This window comes from Dendrobates tinctorius, unplaced genomic scaffold (genome assembly GCF_039654945.1).
Source record: "Dendrobates tinctorius isolate UK_male_01 unplaced genomic scaffold, ASM3965494v1 ptg000388l, whole genome shotgun sequence".
Taxonomy (NCBI): Eukaryota; Metazoa; Chordata; class Amphibia; order Anura; family Dendrobatidae; genus Dendrobates; species Dendrobates tinctorius.
In genome coordinates, this window is record NW_027362054.1 from 7,930,691 (window position 1) to 7,953,074 (window position 22,384).

Sequence of the window (22,384 nt, forward strand, 5' to 3'; positions counted from 1 at the left end):
CAAAAGGTACTGTATCACAAGATAGGAGGTGTATATAGTATAGGGTAACATTTTTATCTCCGTATATATTGAAGGAGTAAACCACACACGCTCACTCAGTATGGATTATACCGTAATAAAAAATTTAGAACTAAGGTACTGTATCAGCAGATACCACGTGTATATAGTATAAGTGAAAATATAAATCTCCCTATATATTTCCGGAGTCACATACAGATAGTCAGTATGTATTTCTCCGTGATACCAGCTGGTACACGGTAGTGTGTGAGGAGCGTACAGCTCTATACGGTGTGGGAAATAATGAATGTTTGTTCACTGTGCAGAAAAACAGAATAAAAGTAGGAGTGCTGTGTAAAAAAACAGTCTGCACAGCAGTGTCCAGACAGCAATACTGCTGTAAGGCAGGCTAATAATCAGCGCTGCTGCACACAAGAAAATCATTCCCTGTCACTGCACACTAGGGTGACCGGATCTCATATGGGGGGGAAAAAATCAGAATCTTGTTCGTCTGGACCCCACAAAACGATTCCCCTTTCCAGATATTGAGAGAGCCAAAATTTGAGCTCGATCAAACGACGTTAACCCGTGCCGCTCGTTGCTCAAAGTTTGAAAAAATCCAAATTGAGGTATTTTAAGATTTAGGTATTTTGCATAGTCTGTTAGACTATAAAGAATGTGACAACAACATTGCAGAAATAGCCCTGACCAAATTTTCGAACCATTTGTGGTATTTGAATGCAGAGTTGGTGGGATTATCGTTTTTTGATCCCACCATTACAGACAATGAAAAGTTGTTAATGGCTAATAAATTGCTCAGTAGCACAGATGAACCATCAGAGCACGCTAACCTACATGAGTTGATAATTTTACATAGTTATCTAATCTATTCTAGAGCTTTTGTTAAAGTAGTTTTTGAAACGTCAGAATATAATGCTCGGCATTTGCTTACAACTTGCAGGACATATTGCTTTTGTTCTTCATCTTTTGTCAGAAGGTCGTTAAAGTCGGTTACTTCCTACCTCTTTTAATTTTTCTTTCCTAACTTTTGGATTTACAACCCTGGCGTGCTCTGATGAGTCTCCGCAAAGGGCATATTAGGCCTTCTGTTTCACCTGTGGCAGCGGGCTTCTTTTTTGTTAAGAAAAAAGATGGTGGTTTGCGGCTGTGCCTCGACTTTCGGGAATTAATCAAAATTACTGTGAAAAATACATACCCTCTCCCCCTAATTCCTGATCTATGTAACCAACTCACGGGGCCAAGTGGTTCTCTAAACTGGGTTTACGTGGGGCATATAACCTTATAAGAGTCTGGGAAGGGGACGAATGGAAAACAGCACTCCTGACGACTGAAGGGCTGTTCGAAAACTTGGTTATGCCCTTTGGTCTCACCAACGCTCCTGCTGTTTTTCAGAATTTTATTAATGCAATTTTCTCTGATTTAATTGGTCGTTTTGTGGTTATCTATTTGGATGACATTCTGGTGTACTTGGTGGACAGTCAATCTCACTTGCACCATTTGCGGATGGTTCTCATGAGACTGAGGGAGAATCATTTGTATGCTAAGTTGGAAAAATGCTAATTTTTCATGCAAGAAGTATCCTTTCTGGGGTTGATTGTGTCAGGGGAGGGGTTCCGCATGGATCCTAAGAAGGTCCAGGCTGTTACGGAGTGGGTGCAGCCTCATGACTTGAAAGGGTTGCAGCGATTTTTGGGCTTTGCCAATTTTTATAGGAAATTTATTAAGGGCTTCTTGCAGGTGGTAAAGCCTCTAACGGACCTCACTCTCAAGGGAGCTGATGTAAAAAATTGGTCTGTAGCTGCAAAAAATTCTTTCATGACATTAAAAAAGTGCTTTTCTTCAGCCCCTGTATTGGTACAACCGGACCCGTCAAGACCTTTCGTCGTGGAGGTTGACGCCTCGGAAGTAGGGGTGGGGGCAGTTTTGTCTCAGGGCCCTCCTACCCTTACTAATCTGAGGCCTTGCGCCTTCTCTAAAAAATTTTCCTCTGCCGAGAGAAATTACAATGTCGGCAATAGAGAGTTGTTGGCGGTAAAGTTGGCTTTTGAAGAATGGAGGCATTTCCTGGAGGGGGCTGTTCATCCCATTACAGTCATCACTGATCACAAAAATTTGGCTTATATCGAGTCTGCCAAGAGATTGACCCCCAGACAGGCTCGGTGGGTGCTTTTTTTTTCTCGATTTCAGTTTACCATTACATTCCGCCCGGGATCTAAAAACATCAAGGCTGATGCCTTATCCCGAAGCTTTGATTCGGTTGTCCCCTCCAGAACCTCCCTCCTCCATCCTTCAGCCAAGAGTAGTGGTGGCCAAAATCTCATCTGAGTTACAGAGAGGGATTTTGGAGGCCCAGGCTCGGGCTCCTGGTGGTAAACCCCCGGGTAAATTGTTTGTACCGGAACGTTTCCGTCTCGGACTTATGCAGGAATTTCACGATTCTGTGTTGAGTGCTCATCCTGGGATTGCAGCTACCCGGGGGACAATTGCGAGGGATTTCTGGTGGCCCTCTATGGTAACAGATATTAAAAAGTTTGTGACTGCATGTGGGGTGTGCGCTCGTTCTAAAAGTTCTCAGGTCCGGCCAGCCGGGGAATTGGTGCCTTTGCCAATTCCGGATAGACCATGGACACATTTGTCCATGGATTTTATCACAAATCTTCCTCCTTCCAGGGGCAACTCGGTGATATGGGTGGTGGTGGATAGGTTTTCAAAACGAGCTCCCTTTGTACTTCTCCCCGCGTTACCATCTGCTGAAACCCTGGCCCGCTTATTTATGCAGCATATAATTAGGTTGCATGGAGTGCCTATGAATGTGGTGTCAGACAGAGGGGTACAGTTTGTAGCCAGGTTCTGGAGGGCTTTTTGCAAAAAGCTGGGGATTTCGTTGTCCTTCTCCTCTGCCTGCCACCCACAGTCTAATGGACAGACGGAGCGCACGAACCAATCGTTGGAGCAGATTCTGAGATGCTTGGCCTCTTCCAGGCAGGAGAACTGGTGTGAGGTATTGCCCATGGCAGAGTTTGCATTCAATGGTCGTGTGAGTCAATCTACTGGGAAGTCTCCCTTTCAGGTCAACTAAGGGTTTCACCCACATTTTGGAGAGTTTTCCCGCATGGATTCAGGTTGTCCTGGTGCTGAGGATGTGACACAACATCTTAGAATTCTATGGAGGGAGGTTCAGAGGAATATTTCCAAGGCCCAGGAAAACTATAAGCGGTTTGCTGACAGGAGGAGGGGGCCAGGTCCAGCATTTGCAGTAGGGGAGAAGGTGTGGCTATCCACCCGCAATATCAAGCTTAAGATACCATCTATAAAGCTGGGCCCCAAGTTTATTGGCCCACACAAAGCTGTGGAGGTTGTTAACCCAGTAGCCTACCGACTGCAGCTGCCCACCTCCTTTAAAATTTCTGATGTCTTCCACAGGTCCCTGTTAAAGCCTGTGGGGACGGTGAGAGAGGAACCCTCATCAAATGCTCCGCCAGTGCTGGTAGAGGGGCAGCTGGAGTATGAAGTAGGGTGAATTGTTGACTCCCGGTGGGTGCACCGGAGACTCCAGTATCTGATACACTGGAAGGGGTACTCTCTGGAGGATCAGTCATGGGTTCCGGCCAGTTCGGTGCATGCCGATCGTTTGGTGCGGGCTTTCCACGCCAGATACCCAGACAAACCTGGGGGTCCAGTGGCCTCCCGTTAAGAGGGGGGTACTGTCATGGTTTGAACAGGGTTCTTGCCCTGCACTCACAGGGTTAAGTGTTTGTGGCCTCTTTCTGGATCTGGGAGGGGTATTTATACTCACTCTTTACCAGGGTTCTCTGTCAGCTATACTGTTGTTCTGGTGTGTCTGACCCCTGGTGTGCGTGTATTCTGCATTGCTTGTTTGCTTCCCGTGTATGACCCAGCCTGTTCCCTCACTCTGTACTCCGTCTCTCACTTTGGTACTATTGTCTTCTCCGGTTCTGACCTCCTGGCTTGGCTATCGTTACTCCGTTACAGTTTGTCCCTATTGTACCGTCTATTGCCCGTTCTGGTTTTCTGACCTATTGCTACGTCCTGACTATCCCTTCTGTCAAACCCTTTGGTACTGTATTGCTATCTTGTGCTTTGACCCTAGCTTCATCTGGTTTCTGTCTCTGTCTATGCCCCTTGGTAACATTGTCCTGTAGTTACCTTTCTAGGAGTTTCCCTGCAGCTCCTAGATCTGTGGAGCTTAGGCCACGCCCCCAGCAGTCAAGTGCTTCAAGTCCTGATACTCTGAAGCACGCATCATCACCGCTGCTGTCCTGCTCCACAGGTATCTTTGAGCACTGTCTATGTACTCAGGACACCCGCACTGGCTCAGTGAGCAAGTGCAGTGCGGGGGTCCTGACATGTATAAGGTGTATGGAAAAATTTAAATCTTCGTATATATTTCCTTAGTCACAGACGCTCTCCCAGTATGTATTTGACTGCAATCCAACCAGCAAATATACAGTACGGTATCAGAAGTGTACAGCTGTATTCGTTTTTGGGGAAAATGTCACTCTCCATATATTTGTTTCCGGAGTCACACACAGATGCTCTGCCAGTATGTATATGACTGTAATACAACCAGCAGATATACGGTACTGTATGAGAAGCGGACAGCTCTATACGGTGTATGAAAAAATGGAAATGTCCGTATATGTATTTCCGGAGTCTCATACACACACGCTGTCTCTGTATAGATGTGACTGTAATGCGAACAGCAGATATACGATACTGTTTGAGAAGCGGACAGCTCTATACGGTGTATGGAAAAATGGAAATGTCCGTATATGTATTTACGGAGTCTCACATACACACACACACACGCTGTCTCTGTATAGAAGTGACAGTAATCCAACAGCAGATATACGATATGTTTGAGAAGCGGACAGCTCTATATGGTGTATGGAAAAGTGGAAATGTCTGTATATGTATTTATGGAGTCTCACACATGTGGTCTCTGTATAGATGTGACAGTAATCCAAACAGCAGATATACGATACTGTTTGAGAAGCGGACAGCTCTATATGGTGTATGGAAAAATGGAAATGTCCATATATGTATTTCCTGAGTCTCACAGACACACGCTGTCTCTGTATAGATATGACCGTAATGCGAACAGCAGATATACGATACTGTTTGAGAAGTGGACAGCTCTATACGTACGGTGTATGTATGGAAAATTTTAAATCTCTGTCTATTTTTTTCCAGAGTCACACACACACGCTGTCTCTGTATAGATGTGACCGTAATCCAAACAGCAGATATACGATACTGTGTGAGAAGCGGACACCTCTATATGGTGTATGTATAGAAAATGTAAATCTCCATCTATTTTTTTATGGAGTCACACACACACGCTGTCTCTGTATAGATGTGACCGTAATCCAAACAGCAGATATATGATACTGCTTGAGAAGCGGACAGCTCTCTACGGTGTATGTATGGAAAATTTTAAATCTCTGTCCATTTTTTTCCGGAGTCACACACAGACGCTGTCTCTGTATAGATGTGACCGTAATCCAAACAGCAGATATACGATACTGTTTGAGAAGCGGACACCTCTATACGGTGTATGTATGGAAAAATTTAAATCTCTGTCTATTTTTTTACAGAGTCACACACGTATAGCATGTATTTGTCCGTGATACCAGCCGGTACACAGTAGTGTGTGAGGTGCTTACACCTCTATACGGTGTGTGAAAAAATGAACGCTCGGTAACCGTGCAGAAAAAAGGAATGAAAGTATTTTTGCTTTGAAAAAAGCAGTCTGCACAGCAGTGTTTACACAGCAATGCAGCTATCAGGTAGCCTTATAAGGCAGCCTAATAACCACCAATTTAAAACTCGACTAGTTAAAAAAGCTCTATGTTTGCACTCATGGATCTTTGAGATGAAAAGCGTACGGAGTTGCAGACATATGTTGAGGACAATGGAAGTGATACAGAGGGGTGGAAAGAAACAAAATCTTCTAGAGGAAATATTAGCAGCAATGAAAAGTGTATGTAATGGGTCATTGAAAAATCTGACCGATCAAATAGGGGGTTCATGAAATGATATCTCCCAAATAAATGGGGAATCTGAATAAAATTTGGAAAAGACGAAGAGAAACATAAGGAAGAGTGAATAAGGCGCCCATTGGAGGTGGTGGACAGAAAGGAAGAGGATGCTTAAGTAATGGTTGATGTTATATCTCTCAGAGTCCAGAAAGTGGACTGAGAGGATAGGTCTCATCAATGTAATCTTAGCATTTTCAGAATTCCAGAGGAAGAGGAATGCAGAGAGGCACATTCATACATGCTCAAATGGTTGTTGGATGTGATGTGCAAAGATTACCTTTACTATTTATATAGAGTAAAACAAGAACACTGTACCCCAGGTAGGAAACCCTAACCAGGCCTAATTGTGAAGGTTCAATTTTCAAATGACAGAGATATGATTATTAGAAAGGCAAGGGAAAGGTCTAACTATTTCCTATGGCGGAGCTATTGGCAACAGAGATAAAATGAATAATTGCACAGAGGGAGGCATTGGGGGAGTGGCTGTTGTGTAAGAGGACTTCATGAGTAAGGCTAAGTTCACACTTGCGTATGGCTGGCCTGGGCATGGCTGCTTACGTCCTCCCTTAAGCTCCGCCTACTTCCGCAAGCGTCCTGCGTACCTATCTTCAACATTGGGTATGCATGGACATGCGTTGTATGCGCATGCGTCCGCATGTGGTGTTTTGACATGCCCAGTGACCGCACGGAAACGCAACATGTTGCATTTCTGTGCATTCTGCAGGCACGTCAAAACACTGCATGCAATTGCATCCACATACATTGCATGTCCCTGCGTACGCAATGTTAAAGATAGGTATGCAGGACGCATGCGGAAGTAGGTGGAGCGTAAGGGAGGACATACACAGCCATACGCAGACCAGCCATATACAAGTGTGAACTTAGCCAAAGTCTCTACGTGACTCAACAGGAGAGAAGAAAAGAGGGGATAGGAGAGTGACGTTACCTTACCAGTTAGGCATTTTTTGTTTGCTTGTCTGTTCTCTCATTCCTTCATATTATATTCTCACTTACTCAAATTGTGTATTGTTATAAATAACATACAAATAAAGTTGCACTCTGTAGTGCTAAAGCATGTATATATGAAATTACATTACATTACTGCTCTAGATAAGAAAAAAATGGTGATACTTAGCGCATGATTTGGCCATTTCATACAAGCCCAGCATCCAAAAACAAGGCAATATCCGGTTTGCTGGGAATCTATGTATCTAGTGTGAATACCTCTCTTAGGCTAAGGCCTGAATTTATGCGTAGGTCGGATCCTGCTGCAATTTAAACCACCACAGGCTGGAAGGCGGAGTGGTTAGTCAGAGAACTAATATACAAATAACAAAAAGATGTCTGGAACTTCCAAATCAGAAAACTAGTGTGTACAGGTGCACACTAGGAGAAGCCATCTCTATATATAGTAAACAAATAAAGTTGCACTCTGTAGTGCTGAAGCATGCAAATATGAAATCTGAATAGCATTACTGCTGTAGATAAGAGAGGTATTCACACTAGATACGTAGGTTCCCAGCAAACCTTGCATGAATGGGCCAAATTATGGGCTATCTCCATTTATTCTTATTATCTAGAGCAGTAATGCTATTCATATTTCATGTTTATGTGGTAATGGCCCTGGATTGGGGGGTGGTCCACTGCTTACCGCGAACTGACGACACAGACACGAGACAGAGGCAGATTTTGGGTACAACAGGTCCGAGTTTATTGGCCGTCCTCCTGACGACCGCAGCAATACACCGCAGCAGTTTCACAACTCTCCGTATTCAGGCCCGGGTACCTGCACCTCTCTTCTTCATAGTGACGTTCCTCACGGCTCTTTAGCTGGGGCTGCCCTAGGCCTATCTACCGCCAGCGCTTCACCAGTCCGAGGTCATCGTCAATTTGGTACCCCGGGGTCTCGTCTGTTCTGCGGTTCTTCGAGTCGGGGCCACCCCCCCGACTGTCTCTTCCTATCAGTCCCCTGGTCGAGCTCTCCACCGTTGTCCGTTCTCCTTACTGATGCTTCTCCTCCTGAGCTCCTCCCGGGACTGGAACCCTCTGGAACCCTCTCCTGTCCTATTTATCTCCCTCCTTGGAAAATCCCCTCCTGGGTTCCTGTCTCCCCGCCCCCCATGACTAAGCGGTTTCTAAAGCCATAAGTTGCTGTCAAGTCCTGTACTCACGCTCCCCCCTGCCATCTTGTGGTCAAACTTAGGTACTGCACTCCTATTCCATTTTCCCCAGCTGTTTCCATTCTGTCATTGCCAATATCCGACTACAGTGCACAAACCATCCCTTCTCCCTACTGACACGTCCACCCGTCAGGTCACCTTCCCTGCATTTACATTCTTTAGCACTACAGAGTGAAACTAGTTCGCACCTGCACACACTGGTTTTCTGATTTGGAAGAGCCAGTCGGTTTTTTTGTTATTTGTCATAAATAGCATCAGTAAATAGTGTACTTCCATGAAATGTAAGAACCCTGAACGATAAGGTGAAGAGATGCTGCATGTTCAACTGACACCTGCCAGTTAATATATATCTAAAGGCTCCCATACACATTAGATCAACGTCTAAGTCAACGCAACGATACCGGTAGGTCAACCCACAATCTAATGTGTATAATGACCTCCCAACTGTCCCCTACAAATGATGACGGGGACAGAAGGATCTGACGTGTTCGATTTCAAACTGTCAGTCCATTTTTCCACCCTGAGATATTCTGCTGCCAAAGATGTCTGGCAGCGGCTCTCTTCCTGAGAGATCAGGAACCAAGTGCTCCTGCGTATGGAGGGGTAAAAGAAGATAGCTGTCAATTGAACAGTAGCTATCAAAAGTGTGTGTGTGGTGTGACATCCGTCCGGTGCAAGTCTGGACTGCAATTGAGACAGCACCCCGAGCAACCCCGAGACCCTTTACCCCTATACAGGGATCTGGAATTACAGCAGAGCCCAGGAGGTAACTGTCTGTATAAGAGCAGCGGACCAGAGCAGGACGGTCGCCAGAAAGGGATAAATTAACGGAACCGAAGGAGTAGTCAGGAGTCCAAGTCTAAACCAGGTGGGCGGCAGGGGTGCAAAATCGGCAGACAGTAGCAGAGTCAAAATCCAGGCCAAGGTCGGAGTCTTAAACCAGGAGGGCAACAGAGGTACAAAATCAGCAGGCAGTAGCAGAGTCAAAATCCAGGCCAAGGTCAGAGTCTCGAACCAGGAGGGCAACAGAGGTACAAAATCGGCAGGCAGTAGCAGAGTCAAGATCCAGGCTAAGGTCAGAGTCGGCAATGACAAATAACACACTAGTACACTGGGAAAACCAAGACTATTTCTGGCGGCCTGCAAGACAGACCCCAAAGTATTTGAAGGACCAGGCTATCCCTCACAGGCTCACAGTCTGATGAGCTCATTTGGACGGCTCCCAGAACCAGGCCAGATGGCGATGCACCAACCCCTTCATGACTTACAGAGGAGCGGAGCCTGCCCCCACCAGATATCTGCACAGGAGTCCCTTCTCTGTCACCACCATCAACGACGGGCGAACCACAGCGAATCCCAGTGGCCGAGGCAGGAACAGCCGTCCCCAAGTCTGACGGCGACATGACAGTCCGGCACCTCCCAGTGGCCGAGACTGGAACAGCAGTCCTCGAGTCTGATGCCAACGTGACAGGAGCCCCTTCTCTGTCACCACCATCACTCACAGGCAAACCACAGCGCCTCCCAGTGGCCGAAACAGGAACATCAGTCCTTGAGTCTGACGGCAACGTGACAGTCCGGCGCCTCCCAGTGGCCGAGGCCAGAACAGCAGTCCCCAAGTCTGACGGCGACGTGACAGTCCGGCGCCTCCTAGTGGCCAAGGCAGGAACAGCAGTCCCCGAGTCTGACAGCAACGTGACAAGAGGTTTTATAGAGTCCCATCTGGAGGATCCATTTTATAAAAAAGAAAAAGATGGTCTTGTTAAGAGTTTCATTCGTGATGCTCTATTTGCTCCCATGGAATAAGTGTGCTTATTCATAATGCTATTGATTTTAAGCTTAAAAAGTCTTCTGTTGATGTTAAAAGCATATACAGTATTTATTTCTGTAAGGGTTATTAGAAGGACACCAATTTGTTTGGAATTTCCACCCTCATCATATTCTGCAGTTTTAATCTCATACTAAAATTTGCTGACTAGTGGAATCATCGTCCAGTTATAATGAATGATGATTTCAGTTGTGTAATGAATAATACAATTTATAGGATTTGAGCCCTGCCTGGCAGATTTGGAGCAGAACCATTAATCACCATTATTTAAATTTTATCACAATATGGAATAGATATATGGGGATTGAGTAATGGAGATTGACAATTGGGAAAACGCAGGTCTCATATTTTAATATTATGTCTAAAATCAATTTAATTCTTAATAATGAATTTTTTGTGGAGTATATTAAGAAAATTGTGTATGAGCCAAGTGGAATATCTGATCATTCCCCGGTAATAGTCCATAACTTAAATTCTGACTCATGGTTGGTTATTAGGATACCGCAGAGACTAAGCCCACACTGGGTGTTTTTGCTGAATTCACATAAGATAATTAAGCAGAAAATAATAGTCTGAGTTTGGAGATCAACATCAGTTCAATTTATACTTTTATGGAATGCTTTTGCAAAACAAGAATATGCCCTTGGGAGAATTTTAGCTTGTGGAAAGGAGCTTTCTAAAAACCCCTAGGAACAAAATAGATCAAAAAAGTGGTCAGTCCAGAAATAGTTGAAATTTTTTTTACTTAAGAGAATTCACCTGAAAAATATTTTTTCATTAAAGTATTTCTGTGACTCTGGCAAAGCAGGTAGAGATTGTCAGAAAATCACCTATATGGTAAAAAGTCAGGCCACTGATTTCTCACAGGACTAAGCTAGGATTTGTCCATGGCCGACTTTTCAAAGTACCGTATGTCTCAGATTTTTAAAGTGAGGGCTTGCTCCCACTTGCGATGCAATTGGACGAGTGCAGTCCAATAAAACATCGGATTGCACTCGGCCCAATGTTAACCTATGGGGCAGCTCACATCTACCATTATTTTCTCATGCCGATTCAGCATTCTGTGATTGCATCAGTGAATCGGATCACATGCACCCATATAAGTCTATGAGTGCATGTGAAACATTGCACTGCACTCGGATATCACCTGAGAGCAGTGTGATTCCCACGGTCACTGGCACTGGGAGATGTAGAAATTAATTTCTCCGTCTTCTCCGCAGCTGTTCTCCGACTTTATGATGTGAGCGGATCGGAGCACTGACACTTGGATACCGCTCGCAGCAGAGCAGGAGCCAAGTGTCATAAGCATTCGATGCTCTTGCATCAGATGTGATACGCTAGTGTCTCTCCGGCCTAAGGTCCTACACAATCAGCATAATAGGCCACGTTCAGTATTTGTTCAGTATTTTACCTCATTATTTGTAAGCCAAAGCCAAGAGTGGAACAATCAGAGGAAAAGTATAAACACGTCACCACTTCTGTATTTATCACCCACTCCTGGTTTTGGCTTAAAAATACTGAGGTAAAATACTGACCAAATACTGATGGTGTGAACGTGGTCATAAGGAAATAATAGTACCGGTGTCATTCGTGTCTTTCCGGTATGAATAAAAAAGAATGAAGCTTCTCCTATACTTTGCAATGTTAAATATGGATGCTATCAGTGTGCTGTACTTTTACATGGACCCATAGACTTGTACTGGCCTTGCATCCGAGCTGCCGGTAAAAAACAGACATGTGCACAACAACATAGGTTTTAATGGGTACTCGTGGCATCTGTGAAAAAAAAACACATGCCACACTTACTGCAAACACAGACATGTGAAAGAGGCCTAAGACATACATGGCTGCAATAATGCAGAAGGTGAATCAGGCTGCAGTTGGCTTAAGCAGCATGAATCTCTTGTCAGGTTACCTTTATGAGCAAATTTGTGGCTATCTTTTAGGCAGATTTGACTGACATAGACAAATGTGTGGAGTGTGTTGTGCTCCTTGTACTCTCACTGGGGTTACCTAATGTACAACTCCTAATAAATCAGTTCAGGGCCCCATAGAAAATAAACACAATGTATACTCACCTCCTGCAGCTGTACCATTTCAGCAATGTCGGTGCTGCTGTTCCCTGTGGGTGACCGGCTGCAGCATTTACTATTTCATCAGAGTGGACTTCCACTGCAGCCAATCAGCTGCTACTAATTTTCTGCAGCGGTCATGTGACACAACTTTGTCACGTCACCGGCTGGGAACGGTAGTGCTGACATCGCCTGAACGGCATCACTGCAGGAGGTGAGTTTACTTTTTTTTAAATTTTCTATAGGGTCCTGAATTAATTAATCAGGGGTTGTCCAACAGTAAAGTACAGGGAGCCAATACCCACCAGATATTTGTCTATTTCTCCAAGTCGGATGTCCTTATTACTCTGCTGGATCTAAGAGGTGCACCCAGACCATTCTCTGATAACTCCACCAAGGAGAGAGCAGATTCTCTTTGAAATTTATAGAAAGAACAGACAATGATTTTTTTCCTTTTCTTTTTGAAGTTTTGAATGCATCTTTGTTGTGTTTTTTTTCATCAGGACATGGGATCCTTTGGAGCGCCACCCCGTAATTGGCGTGGAATTGGCCTGGCAGTGTTGGTGATCGCTGTGGTAATGTCGATTGTCCTGTTAGCGATATTCCTGCTTTCTCCAGGTAAGGAGTGACAGACCTCAAGATTACACTATAAGGAGTAAAACTTGTTTTCTTTTTTGAATTTTTGCCCTTTTTGGAAGCAGGAAGTTGTAATATCTAATTGAATTTACAGATCCCAGTCGTGGCCCTTTATCAAGGGCCAATCTGCTATGTATCGAGACGATGTGCTGATGAGAATAATGATTTCTATGCAAGATTACATTAATTTGTTCCAACAAACAATAAATTTGCTCGTTCATTGGGCGATTGGGGTGATTGCCAAACTGTTCAGACAGGCCGATCAGAAATGAGTGCTCCCCTGCCAACACACACTTTTTTGCAACACTTATACCACTTATCCGCTTATCTAGCATACATTTGCATGGGACTTCTATTAGTATTTCTCCTTCATGTTATTTTAATGATTATTTAAATTTACTTAAACTACATTACTCAACATTGAAATCGCAACAACAAGAAAGAAAAGTTGTGTAATTATGGAAAACACAGGAGGGATAGACATGTTAATGATATGTAAATTATAAGAACAAAAAAAGAAAAAGTCAAAACATTTTTATTTATTTATTGTTGAGTATGTGCACCACACACTGTAATACACATACTTACTCGCCTTGGCTGCCATCAGTGAGGCTATTATTGGTTGTCTGAGGGATGTTTTACCATGCAGAATGATCTTAGGCTCGTACATTATCAAGATCCTCTGCTGGCAGCTCTCTTTGCAATTGTCGACCAATGACATCCCTGTCTAGATGGGAGACAAGTCTGTGTAAGCGCATGTATTTCTGTGCATGGTGACTCATAATTCATATTCAATTAATCAAGTTATTTTGAAAATTTTGGTTACATTTTATCATTTGCATATCATTATCATCATTATCATGTCTATTCATCCTGCGATTTACATAAATCCATGACATTTCATTCTTTGTGTTGCAATTTCAATGTATTGTAGTTTTATTACTCTACAATTAATAGAGCAGATAATTTCATGTCCTGGATGTTAGCAGGTAGATTCTAATTTACAGAATATTTTCTTAGTGTCTACAAATTTGAAATGTCAGAATGAGCTGAATATACTTAATTTCTAGTTCATACCTTGTGATATGATAACTGCTTTCATGTACAGATATTCCAAGACAGCCTGAGAAGTTATACCTCACATTGTCGGATCTGGAGAATCCAGACTACCAGGTCCATGTGCCAAACATTTTCTGGGCAAGTGGTAAGTGCACCTAACATGTCCTTTAAAGGTGAATGATATTATAAAATATTCCACAGTCTAATTTGACATGAAAAGTTTAGAAAACAGCAATATCGCAAAGTATTTTATAAAATTACTAAACTCTACATCAGGCACGTCGCTAGCATCTAACATCGGGGGCTCCTGCCCTGAACATTTTCCCCGGAGCCCTGGCTCTCCTGACAGACTGCAGTGGGAGTGACACCGAGTCAGGTGAAAGTTACTCTGTATGTGCACTGACCGCTGCCGCCCCACTGCCCTAATCCCAGCCTGTTGTTACCTTTCCCTCACTGTGGGGAGAGGCACCTGGCTGCAGACTTGAGAACACTGCCGGACATTGCATCCTCCTGTCTCAGTGATCAGAGCAGCCTCTAGTGTTGGTTCAAGAGAGGGCGTGCAGTGGAAGTCACAGGAGAACAGAGCTCATGAGGGGCGGGGCAGAAGTCACAGAAGAGCAGAGCTCAGGAGTGGGTGGAGAAGAAGTCACAGGAGAGCAGAGCTCAGGAGTGGGCAGGGCAGAAGTCACAGGAGAGCAGAGTTCAGGAGGGGGTGGGGCAGAAGTCACAGGAGAGCAGAGCTCAGGAGGGGGTGGGGCAGAAGGCACAGGAGAGCAGAGCTCAGGAGCGGGTAGGACAGAAGTCACAGGAGAGCTATCATAATCCAGACCGGGTTTTCCCTGGTCTGGTCATGTCAGGGGTTAACTTTTCTCTGCCTCTTTCTGGTGTCAGGTCGGCTATATCTCAGTGCTGCATCCTGCAGGCAGTGTCAGTTATATTTTCTGCCTTCGACGTGAGTAGCTGACTCTCGTTATACCCTGATTTGTCCTGCTGTGTTTTGCTGACTGTGCCCATGTCTGTTCATTCCTCTATTCCTGCCCCGACTCAGTGTTTCCCTTTGTATTTGGACACCCTGGTACCCGACTCTGCTTTGGCTCTGACATGCTCCTAAAACAATACAAGTCACGACTGGTACAGGAGGAGAGAGGACCCTGCCCGCGAGGGCTCACAATCTACAAGGGATGGGTGAGGAAACATTAGGCTAGGGTAGAGCTCGTGATGCAGCAGATTGGTGGATCGGTAGTTACTGCAGGTTGTAGGCTTGTCGGAAGAGGTAGGTCTTCAGGTTCTTTTTGAAGGTTTCCACGGTAGGCGAGAGTCTGATATGTTGTGGTAGCGTTCCAGGGTAGGGGGAATGCGCAGGAGAAATCTTGTATGCAATTATGGGAAAAGGCGATAAGAGGGTAGTAGAGAAGGAGATCTTATGAGAATCGGAGGTTGCGTGCAGGTAAGTACTGGGAGACGAGGTCACAGATGTATGGAGGACTCAGGTTGTGGATGGCTTTGTATGTCATGGTTAGGGTTTTGAACTGGAGTCTTTGGGTAATGGAGAGCCAGGGCAGGGATTGACAGAGGGGAGAGGCCGGGGAATAAAGGGGAGGCAGGTTGATTAGTCGGGCAGCAGAGTTTAGAATAGACTGGAGGGGTGCGAGAGTGTTGGGGGGGAGGCCACAGAGCAGGAGGTTGCAGTAGACAAGGTGGGAGATGATGAGGGCATGGACTAGGGTTTTTGCAGATTCTTGGTTGAGGAATGTATGGATCCGTGAAATGTTTTTGAGTTGAAGTCGGCAGGAAGTGGAAAGGGCTTGGATATGTGGTTTGAAAGAGATATCAATGTCAAGGATAATATTATATATATCATACTAGCTGAATAGCCCGGCGCTGTCCGGGCATAGTAACTAACTGTGGTTAGTTATAGCAAATTATAGTTATCCTCCATCCCATAGTCCCGTGCCCATATACCCATCATACATATCCACGATCCCATAGGCCCGTGCCCATATACCCATCATACATATCCTCCATCTCATAGTCGAGTGCCCATATACCCATCACACATGCTCCATCCCATAGTCCCATGCCCAAATACCAATCACACATCCTCCATCCCATAGTCCCATGCCCATATACCAATCATACATATTCGCCATCCCATAGTCGAGTGCCCATATACCCATCACACATCCTTCATCTCATAGTCCCATGCCCATATACCCATCATACATATCCTCCATCCCATAGTCCCGTGCCCATATACCTGTCATACACATCCTCCATCCCATAGTCGAGTGCCCATATACCCTTCACACATCCTTCATCTCATAGTCCCATGCCCATATACCCATCATACATATCCTCCATCCCATAGTCCCGTGCCCATATACCCATCATACATATCCGCCATCCCATAGTCCCGTGCCCATATACCTGTCATACACATCCTCCATCCCATAGTCCAGTGCCCATATACCCATCACACATCCTCCATCCCATAGTCAACCATTATGACATCGTAATGAGTGGCGGGGCTTGCAACCTATGATGACATCAGCGTCACCATGGCAACCATTATGACATCATAATGAGGGGCGTGGCTTGATATACACACACTTTTTCCCCATTATGTAGATAGGGGCAAAATTGTTTGGTGAATTGGAATGCGCGGGGTTAAAATTTCGCCTCACAACATAGCCTAGGACACTCTCGGGGTCCAGACGTGAGACTGTGCCAAATTTTGTGGCTGTAGCTGCGACAGTGCGGATGCCAATACACACATACATACATACAGACAACAGGATCTATCTACAGGAGACTGGCACAGCTATGGGAAGTAAAATGGCTCCACAGTATGCAAATCTTTTCATGGCTAAGCTTGAAAACGACTTTTTGTCCTCATGCCCCATCAGGCCCCTGGCCTACTACTGCTTCATTGATGATATTTTAATCATATGGACGGAGTCTGAGCAACAGCTAAAGACGTTTCACGAACAGTTTAATCAATTTCATCCCACCATCAATTTAACACTCAACTACTCCAGTACTGAGATTAATTTTTTGGACACCATCATTAAGCTAAAAAACAATGAAATAGAGACATCCCTGTATCAGAAGCCATTCGACCGTCCAACATACCTTAAATGGGACAGTTTCCATCCAAAAGACATAAAGAACTCTATTATCTATAGCCAAGCCATCAGATACAATCGTATATGTTCCAACCCCATGGATAGAGACAAACACCTTGGTCGCCTCAAAAAGACCTTTTTGAATCATGAAAAGAAGAAAAGAGAAGCCAGCGTTGCCAAGGTCAGAACGCATAACATAAAGTGCATTTGCACATAACATCTAACTGTATTCAAAATGAGATATTTAGCAAAAAAATTGATCAATTCAATTGAGCCACCCCGCCGCGCCAAGGCAATCTCATGTGGGGGGTCCTACTCTACGTTTTTAATAAACACTGTGCCATTACGGCCTCCTAGATACATTAAAAGCAAGACCACTTTAAATACAATCCGTACCTGAGCATTTCTGGATTGCTCCCATGATGCCAGAAAAGGCAAGTGCGGATGAAGGCCAACCAGGTCTGAATACAGACGTGTCAGGTTTTAGCCTCCACACATTGCCTGACCAGCAAGCATAGATGAAGGGCAATGCAGGTTCAGATACAGGTGCACAATTAAATAAAGCTTGGGGCAGGGTGGGGCTGCTGTGTATGTGTGCACAGCAGCCTAGATCCATCACAGTGAACACAGAAAAAATGGCGAACACAACCCAGCGCGCACGGCAACAGTGGTGGTCAGCCACATACCAATGTACAAAAAAAGAAAAGAGAAGCCAGCGTTGCCAAGGTCAGAACGCATAACATAAAGTGCATTTGCACATAACATCTAACTGTATTCAAAATGAGATATTTAGCAAAAAAATTGATCAATTCAATTGAGCCACCCCGCCGCGCCAAGGCAATCTCATGTGGGGGGTCCTACTCTACGTTTTTAATAAACACTGTGCCATTACGGCCTCCTAGATACATTAAAAGCAAGACCACTTTAAATGCAATCCGTACCTGAGCATTTCTGGATTGCTCCCATGATGCCAGAAAAGGCAAGTGCGGATGAAGGCCAACCAGGTCTGAATACAGACGTGTCAGGTTTTAGCCTCCACACATTGCCTGACCAGCAAGCATAGATGAAGGGCAATGCAGGTTCAGATACAGGTGCACAATTAAATAAAGCTTGGGGCAGGGTGGGGCTGCTGTGTATGTGTGCACAGCAGCCTAGATCCATCACAGTGAACATAGAAAAAATGGCGAACACAACCCAGCGCGCACGGCAACAGTGGTGGTCAGCCACATACCAATGTACAAAAAAAGAAAAGAGAAGCCAGCGTTGCCAAGGTCAGAACGCATAACATAAAGTGCATTTGCACATAACATCTAACTGTATTCAAAATGGCTGCTCTTTTTTTTTTTTTATTTTTTTTATTTTTTTTTTGTACATTGGTATGTGGTTGACCACCACTGTTGCCGTGCGCGCTGGGTTGTGTTCGCCATTTTTTCTGTGTTCACTGTGATGGATCTAGGCTGCTGTGCACACATACACAGCAGCCCCACCCTGCCCCAAGCTTTATTTAATTGTGCACCTGTATCTGAACCTGCATTGCCCTTCATCTATGCTTGCTGGTCAGGCAATGTGTGGAGGCTAAAACCTGACACGTCTGTATTCAGACCTGGTTGGCCTTCATCCGCACTTGCCTTTTCTGGCATCATGGGAGCGATCCAGAAATGCTCAGGTACGGATTGCACTTAAAGTGGTCTTGCTTTTAATGTATCTAGGAGGCCGTAATGGCACAGTGTTTATTAAAAACGTAGAGTAGGACCCCCCACATGAGATTGCCTTGGCGCGGCGGGGTGGCTCAATTTAATTGATCAATTTTTTTCCTAAATACCTCATTTTGAATACAGTTAGATGTTATGTGCAAATGCACTTTATGTTATGCGTTCTGACCTTGGCAACGCTGGCTTCTCTTTTTTCTTTTTTTTTTTTTTTTTTGAATCATGGTTACCATCCAAGAACAATTGAAAACCAAATTACAAGAGCCACCAGATTGTCAAGGAATCACCTGCTACATTACAAAGCTAAAGAAGAAAATAAACGAGTGCCTCTAGTAGTCACCTAGAATCCAAATCTGGAAGTGCTAAGGGGAGCTGCACGGAAATTACAACCTTTACTACAAAAAGATGCCCGATTAAAATCCATTTTTCCAGACCCCCCACTGCTGTTTTAGGCAGCCCCCAAATTTAAGAAGCATTATTGTCAGAAGCTCCGTGTCCTCTCCAACAGCTGCAGAAACCTTTCCTTGCAACCAGAAAAAATGTAAAACCTGTCCATTTATAATGACCACGGACAAGATAAAGATCCCCAACTCACATCAGGACTACAAGATCCCAGGTACTTTCACCTGCATTACATCTAATGTGGTGTACCTAGCTATTTGTACTAAATGTCCAACTGGGGGTCTGTATGTGGGGGAGACAGGGCAAAAGCTTAGAACAAGGATGAATGCTCATCGTCACACAATAAGAGAAAAAAGAATGGATCTACCTGTGGCAAAACATTTCTGTATCCCTGATCACAGCAACGTGGATATGAAATTACTGGTATTGAAAGGTAACTTCAATTCTCAGAGAGAGAGACGAGTTTGGGAGTACAAATTTATGACGAACTTTGACACTCTCAGTGCTGGAATGAATGTGTCGCATGGATTTATGTCTTTTTACATCAATTAAGGAATTTCCTTTTAAAACCTTGTGGGGGCATCACAACACAGAACTAGACCCCAATCAGAGGACCATAAAACATCCGGACTCCTTATCTATGAACTGGTCCAATGTTTATATTTATGTTTCTCCCTCTCCCATATTGATAGTGTTGCTTCACGTCACTTGTCTTTTCTATTGCATTTTTTCTAGGCTGTATTGTGCATAAATATGTGACTTCAGATTTTGTATTAGTCTAGCCTGATGAAGAGACCTGAGTAGTCTCGAAAGCTTGCAATGTGTTACCATCTTTTCAGTTAGCCATTAAAAGGTATCAACTACTGAGGACTCTCAATCCTGAATATTTTTCTATCTACTGGCTAACACGGTACAAAGATATACATCTTTCCTGTACAGACATACACACACTTGAGCTTTATATATTAGATATATGTGTCTTTTGAAGAATCTTTTGTTTTAAAATGATGTGTAAAGGATAGTGTTGAGCATTCCGATACTGCAAATATCGGGTATCGGCCGATATTCGCTGTATCGGAATTCCGATACCGAGTACCGATATTTTTTCAATATCAGATACCGGAATCGGAAGTCCCCATAATGCAATGAGCCACTGTTGTGGCTGTGATTGGCTGCTGAAATGATGTCATCATGATGCGCGGTCTGTGCACATCATGATGCGCGGTCTGTGCCGACAGCTGGGGGTCTGTATGGGCCTGCCGGGAGCCTGTGCCGGGTGCCTGTGCCGGCTGCCGGGGGTCTGTGCGGGCCTGCCGGGGGTCTTGTGTGTGTGCAGGCATCGTCACATACAAGCATACGACATACTACATACATACTACATATTATTATTATTATTATTATTATTATTATTATTATTATTATTTATTGTTATAGCGCCATTTATTCCATGGCGCTTTACATGTGAGGGGGTATACATAAAAACAAGTACAATAATCTTAAACAATACAAGTCATAACTGGTACAGGAGGAGAGAGGACCCTGCCCGCGAGGGCTCACAATCTTCAAGGGATGGGTGATAATACAGTAGGCGAGGGTAGAGCTGGTCGTGCAGCGGTTTGGTCGATCGGTGGTTACTGCAGGTTATAGGCTTGTCGGAAGAGGTGGGTCTTCAGGCTCTTTTTGAAGGTTTCGATGGTAGGTGAGAGTCTGATATGTTGTGGTAGAGAGTTCCAGAGTAGGGGTGATGCGCGAGAGAAATCTTGTATGCGATTGTGGGAAGAGGAGATATACTACATGTATACTACATGTATATATACTACATTCATACAACATACATACATACTACATACATACATACATACTACATATATACAACATTCATACATACTGCATACATATTACATTCATACATACTACATACATACTACATATATACTACATTCATACAACATACATACATACTACATACATACTACATATATACTACATTCATACAACATACATACATACTACATACATACTACATATATACTACATTCATACAACATACATACATACAACATTCATACAACATACATACATACTACATACATACTACATATACAGTGGGGCAAAAAAGTATTTAGTCAGTCAGCAATAGTGCAAGTTCCACCACTTAAAAAGATGAGAGGCGTCTGTAACTTACATCATAGGTAGACCTCATCTATGGGAGACAAACTGAGAAAAAAAAATCCAGAAAATCACATTGTCTGTTTTTTTTACATTTTATTTGCATATTATGGTGGAAAATAAGTATTTGGTCAGAAACAAAATTTCATCTCAATACTTTGTGATATATCCTTTGTTGGCAATGACAGAGGTCAAACGTTTTCTGTAAGTCTTCACAAGGTTGCCACACACTGTTGTTGGTATGTTGGCCCATTCCTCCATGCAGATCTCCTCTAGAGCAGTGATGTTTTTGGCTTTTCGCTTGGCAACACGGACTTTCAACTCCCTCCAAAGGTTTTCTATAGGGTTGAGATCTGGAGATTGGCTAGGCCACTCCAGGACCTTGAAATGCTTCTTACGAAGCCACTCCTTCGTTGCCCTGGCGGTGTGCTTTGGATCATTGTCATGTTGAAAGACCCAGCCATGTTTCATCTTCAATGCCCTTGCTGATGGAAGGAGGTTTGCACTCAAAATCTCACGATACATGGCCCCATTCATTCTTTCATGTACCCGGATCAGTCGTCCTGGCCCCTTTGCAGAGAAACAGCCCCAAAGCATGATGTTTCCACCACCATGCTTTACAGTAGGTATGGTGTTTGATGGATGCAACTCAGTATTCTTTTTCCTCCAAACACGACAAGTTGTGTTTCTACCAAACAGTTCCAGTTTGGTTTCATCAGACCATAGGACATTCTCCCAAAACTCCTCTGGATCATCCAAATGCTCTCTAGCAAACTTCATACGGGCCCGGACATGTACAGGCTTAAGCAGTGGGACACGTCTGGCACTGCAGGATCTGAGTCCATGGTGGCGTAGTGTGTTACTTATGGTAGGCCTTGTTACATTGGTCCCAGCTCTCTGCAGTTCATTCACTAGGTCCCCCCGCGTGGTTCTGGGATTTTTGCTCACCGTTCTTGTGATCATTCTGACCCCACGGGGTGGGATTTTGCGCGGAGCACCAGATCGAGGGAGATTATCAGTGGTCTTGTATGTCTTCCATTTTCTAATTATTGCTCCCACAGTTGATTTCTTCACTCCAAGCTGGTTGGCTATTGCAGATTCAGTCTTCCCAGCCTGGTGCAGGGCTA

At 44.2% G+C, this 22,384-nt stretch overlaps 1 protein-coding gene across 2 annotated transcripts in view; it reads left to right on the forward strand.

The window, feature by feature from the left end:
• LOC141076136 (inactive dipeptidyl peptidase 10-like) overlaps positions 1 to 22,384 on the forward strand; it is a 491,503-nt gene that overhangs the window by 136,133 nt on the left and 332,986 nt on the right. For both annotated transcript variants that reach the window (XR_012227421.1, XM_073563456.1), the window contains exons 2-3: positions 12,661 to 12,775; positions 13,902 to 13,997. Coding sequence is in view for 1 of the 2 variants with exons in the window: in XM_073563456.1 (XP_073419557.1) it covers positions 12,661 to 12,775; positions 13,902 to 13,997 (211 nt within the window). In the remaining variant the exon portion in view is untranslated. The remainder of the gene's footprint in view (positions 1 to 12,660; positions 12,776 to 13,901; positions 13,998 to 22,384) is intronic.